The sequence below is a fragment of the Pipra filicauda genome, unplaced genomic scaffold (assembly GCF_003945595.2).
Source record: "Pipra filicauda isolate LSUMZ 115617 unplaced genomic scaffold, ASM394559v2 scaffold58_size5111680_pilon, whole genome shotgun sequence".
NCBI lineage: Eukaryota > Metazoa > Chordata > Aves > Passeriformes > Pipridae > Pipra > Pipra filicauda.
The window spans coordinates 4,896,441-4,902,440 of NW_024104742.1; the positions used below are offsets into that span (position 1 = coordinate 4,896,441).

The following is a 6,000-nucleotide window of genomic DNA, read 5'->3' on the forward strand; positions in this document are numbered from 1 at the left end:
TTGGTGTTTGAGGTTTGTTGCTTTGATCAAACAGACAGATCAGTCCAGATCTATGCTATAGTGTGGCATTGAATTTAATTTTCTTTTGGGAAAAAATGAAGTAAGGGTCTCATGGTCTCAGTCTTCCCCTCTGTCCACAGTGAGAGCAGCCTGTTGGACTACCAGGTCCACTTGGTTTTTGAGCAATAGAGGAAAAACTTCACATAGAAATAACTTTTTGGTTCTTGTTTACAATTAAAATACACCTAATCTGTGCAGCCTCAGAACAGATTTCCAAGATTCTTCAGAATATCAACAAGAACCAAGTTTGCTCCATTTGTTCTTCTTCAACTCAAAGTGATAGTTTCATTTGTGTATCTTAAAGAGGCTGATGTTACAGCATCGATGTTATCTTAGTGTTTGTACAGAGAAAGGATGTCAAAGGCAGCAATATTGCTAAAGTAAATTTATAGCACCTATCCATTCATCACACCCAGAGGTTGATTCTGATCTCACATTAACATGTATGACAGTGACCTAGAAAACAGTCCTGGAGCAATTATAACGTTGCAGCAACTTGCAAAAACAGGCAGTGCTTTTGGTAATTGATGATGCTTCACCTTAAAAAGAGGATAATTAGGATTCTTCCTCCCATCTCACTGCTTCAGTGTATTCTAACTCTAATTGCTATCTTCAATTTATATTGTTTGTTCTTGGGCCAGCATTGTCATACATCTTAAATGATTAATTTCCCTGATGTTATCTTTACCAATAGCCTTCATATTCCTGCCTCACTGTTATGATACACATTGATCTTTCTGTGAGTGACAAGAACTAGATCCTATTCCAAACAGGGACTCACCCATACCTGTAGGATGCCATCAGTGCTGTGCTGTCTCCAGTATCTCTATCTTTGATGGTGTGCTGTGAAGTGCTTTTGTCTTTTTCTCAGCTGTATCACACCGGGAAATTTTGGGTGGAAGCGGCTGCACTTTGTCTACCTGTCTCTTCGCACACTCCTCCAGGATGTCCTGTTACATCTCCATTCCTCTGCTACTCTCACTCTGCTGTCCAGGCATTGTAGCCCTTCTCTCCTCCTTCCCAGGTAGCTTTTATACCTCCCAGTGCTTCTCTAACTGTTATCAGAAGTTGATGTTGGGGTTGAAGTGAGAGCCAGAAATGGGCCAAGGCCTACTCCTGCTGCGGGATGATGTGGGAAGAAATGGACATGGAAGGATCCAGGACAAACAGGCTGCAGAGCATTTTCATCCCTCTGCTGCCATCTGGGAGGAGGCTGGGGAGTGCTAGTGCTGCCAGGGCTCAGCAGCTACAGGGAAGACAAAGCTGAGCTACTGGGACTAGCCAAGCGAGTGCCTGCCTCCTCTCACACAAGTCTGTAGTTTGTCACTTAGGCTGCTCCCTCATTTGCTCATTCCTGCCTACCACGAGCCTTAAATTCCTACTACATTTCCTCTAATTTCTGCTACTCTGTGATATTCTTCCTCTAAACTGGTGCTGCCTCCTGATATACTCGAGCACACCAGCAAAATTTGTCAGTTTTTTGTTGCAGAGCCTTGCCTTATACAACTATTAAAATTCAGACCCAGTCCTTGAAGAATTCTTGTGCTATTCCATTTTTGTTGATGAATCCTCTTTCAACACAGTCCCTCAACTGGATTTAATAGTATTAGTCTGGTGCAAAGTGACATCCAGGAAAAATAAAACTGTCCCTTCAATTTTAATGAAGGGCTCAGCCATCTGATCAGGTTGTTGCAGTTACTGAATGTCAGTGGAGCCATTGAGACATGTTGCTTTTAGTCTAGCCATTTGCAGAGTAATGCAGGACCAATTTAAACTGATTTTTAAACCAAAATTGAAAAAAGTAAACTTGGGGGGGAAAAATAAGAGTATATAACTGGCCAGTTACCATGGCTTTGCTCATGTACAGTTTTATTGCAACTTTAGTATGTGTCTGAGGATGTCATTAAAAGTGGAGGAACCCACTTCTGTGATATTCTGAGGAATAATTGTGCTTTTGACTCATGTTCTGACTTAGAACAAGTTCTACTGTACGTCAGCATGGGTTTCTCTTTAGCCATTGCCCTTATTGATATCCATTAGCCCTTTATATATACTTGTTTCTAGGCAAGGATCATTAAGTATGAGTTATGAAGTGCCTGGCATCGTAGCTGCTGCTGAATTATAAATTAGTACTTTTACAGAGTCAGTTAATCTTTTTTATCTTGTGTGTGTCTGATTTAATGTATATGCACACACATAAAAGAAGTGTATTAACATGGCAGGAGTGTATCCCTCAGTTGGAAAGGTCTGGAGAGTTGCTAATTTCCACAGTCTGTATTCCTCCTCTAAAAAGGACTGGGGTTTCAGTTTCCAAAGAGCACCTGGATGCAACAGTTTGCTTTAAAAATAAACAGTTAATATATCCTAGAGGGCATCTGCTTTCTCATTATTCCAATTATTTCCTTTCTGCCCATACTGTGAAATGTGTTGTCTTTCTAATAAGTTTTTGTCAGTGGCACAATTTAGTATGACATTTTCTAAAATTAATCCAAGCAAACACCACTTGAACTGTTATCTGTACAGGTGTAATCACTATATTGGGTTTATCTCATTGTATTCCCAAAACACTCAGTTCTACACAGACCTGTCCTGTCAGTAAAACTTCCTTCATTTGACTTCTGTTTGTGCTGAGAGTAACTTTGGTTTTTTGAGAAGCACCTGATGTAGCTTTCCATGCATACCTTGTCACTTGTCTAATGACACATCAGTTCCTCTGTTAACAGTAAACAATCAGATGCTTTCCTAACTTTCAGTGACACACATCCATCTTTCTTCCTGTGGTCTCTGGGAAATGTGTCGAGTCTCAAGATTTCAATCAAGCTGAGTGCTAACATTTGGGATTGAGTATAAGATGGACTCAGGACTAAAGGATTGATTCCTGTTTCTCATTCAGCTAATAGTGTATCGGTGACTTCAGTGAAACTGAGGCAGAGATTCACCAGCTGGAGGAGAGAGCCAGGCTCAGGTATCAGAAGCAACATTGACAGTATCATTAAAATTGCCTCAAAATTGTTGAGCTTTCAGAAGCAAAAATACCACTTTCAGAATCTGATCCTAAATCTACTGATACCAGTTGAAATTTTCACTTTTTGCTTCTAGTGTCTGAGTTGTAAGCCATTACATCCTGCATGGCTTTTTTAAAAAAATTCTTTGCATATCAACACCAGAACTTTTCCCATACTGAAAATTAAGCCTTAAAGACCTTCATTCTACTCATATGCACATTTAGCATTTCTCCCATCCCTCTATCGGTTTTATACATCACTCAAGAAACATTTGCAAACTAGAAACTGAACAAAATAAGTTCCTAAAATACTATTTCAAAGGCTGTGCTAACTTTTGTTGCTGCTGCAGACCGTAATGTCTAAGCATTTTGATAGGAAATATTATGGAAATACAATTGTTGACTATGTTCTTTTCTGACATAGTCTGCTTGGCAGCAGACACAGGTAGCTTTGATTGATTAGTCTGAAGGTCTTCCCACCTCTAGTACAAAGTCAGGCTTTCTTAAAGCTCTCCTAAAAGGACAACAAACACTAAGTTGCAGTGAAATATTTGGATGATGTACACTAAACCCTCAGGGGAATTGTCTGCAATCATCATATTACTGAACATGAAAGGATAAAGCATAAAGCAATTCCAATTTTTCTAAGAATCCCTTTTCCACTTTCTTTCACCAGAGATTCCCAGAATCTGGTTTGTACATTGATTAGACATGAACTGTGTTCATCTTCCTGCAGCAGTATGTTTAAGTAAAATGTCCCTGAGGATGCTAAACTATTTTTACAAGTATTTCAATAAAACAGTATGTCCTATAAAATTGGAATTTCACCATTCTTGCAGAGGTTACTTGGTGCATTTCTGTGAAAGTAGAAAACCTAGTCATTTTTAGTTCAGCTCGATCTACTGCATTGGTTTTGTGCTGTCAGTGCCTTTGTAGTGTTTGTGTACTGCTTGCTCTGTGGCAGCCTAAAGGTATTCGAGCAGAGCCGGCACACAAGGCAGGAGAGCGATGTATTTAACTGTAAATCAGCAGGAGCAGGGCTTTTTTATAATGTTTCCATTTACCGTACATAAAACCACTCCCTGATTTGAATAATTTGCTGAGCTAAATAATAAGACTAACAATATACCTTTAACAGGGAAGATCAGGCAATAAAAATACCCACAGTTTCAATCAGGATTGCAAATTACAGATGTCCAAGAGATGCTAGAATGTAAAGAACAAAACCCCGACCCCTGGAACTGATCAAAATTAGTGTCAGTCATTGATTTCTAGAACACACAAAGAGAGACGGTGAGTATAAATGTTACTTACAAGTGCTGAGGATTTTAGGGAATGAAAATGGAGACCAGGAGCTGGAGACTGCCTGCCATGCCAGCAGTGTTGATTTGGAAGCGATGGACACAAATAAACGTTCAGCAAAGCTTAAAAAGCTGCAATGCAAGGCTAGCCAAAAGTGTCCATGTCCTTACCGTGCTGTGGCTGGCAGGCAATCCGTGTCTGGGAGCCTTCAGTCCCTCTAATCAGGCTCCGGGGATTTTGTTTGCAAGAAAGATTGTCCTTTAAGTGATGAGTGCAGGAAAACAGAGAAATAAAGAGGAATGAGCAAATTGTACAAGGCAAATAGCTGCAGGTCTTTAGCATGCTCCCTGCGTTTTCCTGAGCTGCATCTGCAGTAGAGAAAATATCCCAAAAATAGCTCAGGCTGCCAATGACTTGCTGAAACCTGAGAAAGAATTGCTGAATTTAAAGATCTGGGTTGCCGTGGGTGTGTGATTAAAGTGAGAAATTGCTGGCAGGAAGAACCTAGGATGAAACCACATGCTTAAGGAGTAACTTGTGAGTTCACCGGTATCAGAACATGAGCTGACCTCTGATTTCCCCCTCCTCCACCCAATGCCAGTTAACCCTTAAGAGTTCAGCGTGGAAGAAAGTTCTGCAATAGCAGATGGAAGAGGAAATATGATTTAGAAAAAAATTCTTTCAACTGTAATATCTGTGATGTCATAATATTTTATAGCAATGCCCTGTTTCCTAGATTTCAGAGCTGTCAGGCAAGCCGATGTTTTGCAGAGTTCTAACTTCTGGAAAGCTCAATCTTGTGTAGGATAAATGCAAAATACCCCCTTTAAGCTGTCTGTGGTCCCACAGAATGAAAGGGATTTCAGGGAAAGTTTTGAGACAGGAAGGCAGGCAGGAAGGATGGAAGGAAGAAAGGAAGGAAGGCAGGCAGGAAGGCAGGCAGGAAGGCAGGCACAACATTTTAGGAACTTTTCTGCAAACACTGACTTTTGGACAAAATATCAAGAATTGTTTGGCACAGCCTTGGAGGGGACCCTGGTATCTCTATACTGTGCCCAGAACAAGTTACAGAAGCTTAAAGACTACTGCAGGTTGTTCTGGTCTGTAGGTGTTCCCTGTGGATCCCTTGTGCTTACACAGACCACTAGAGCACAGTGTACTTTAGCCCCAGCCCTCAGCTTGTTCCCCAGCACTTTTTAATGTTACTTCCCTGATTTAGAAGAGAACAAGAAGCAGTTGGCACAAAGCTGGGTACGTTGGCTTGACATCAGTTAAGTTTCCCAAGTAGCACCAAAAGCAATCCTCAGTAACCTACTTAGACCAGTATTAAAGCTGCCAGAGCATGGACTAGGAGCTACTCCCCAGTTTTCTTTGAAATGACACTGAAAAGGGAAAAGGCTTCAGTGCTGCAACTCGGTTAGATTCAAGCCACATGGGACTGGATTATGAGAAGCTGCTGCTTTGGAAAGCAATTGTGCATCTGAGGAAAGAGCCGAATATCACCATTACTTCAGAATGTGCTTTTGGTTTAACATCAGTTTTCTAATATGTGCCAAAGAATAATGGTATCACAGGGAGAACAAAATGCCTAATGTGCTTCAACCACAGTGGTGTGTGATCACTTAATCATTCTG

General features: G+C 40.8%; 1 protein-coding gene across 2 annotated transcripts in view; it reads right to left on the reverse strand.

The window, feature by feature from the left end:
* Positions 1-4,838, reverse strand: part of AMMECR1 (AMMECR nuclear protein 1) — a 93,143-nt gene extending 88,305 nt beyond the window's left edge. Inside the window, exon 1 of one of the 2 annotated variants that reach the window (XM_039387826.1) lies at positions 4,537-4,834. In XM_039387826.1, the coding sequence (XP_039243760.1) occupies positions 4,537-4,708 (172 nt within the window). In that variant the 5' untranslated portion in view covers positions 4,709-4,834. Of the gene's footprint in view, positions 1-4,536 lie in introns of both variants that reach the window. The other variant, XM_027716554.2, reaches the window with a different exon arrangement.
* Between the last annotated feature and the right edge of the window lie 1,162 nt (positions 4,839-6,000).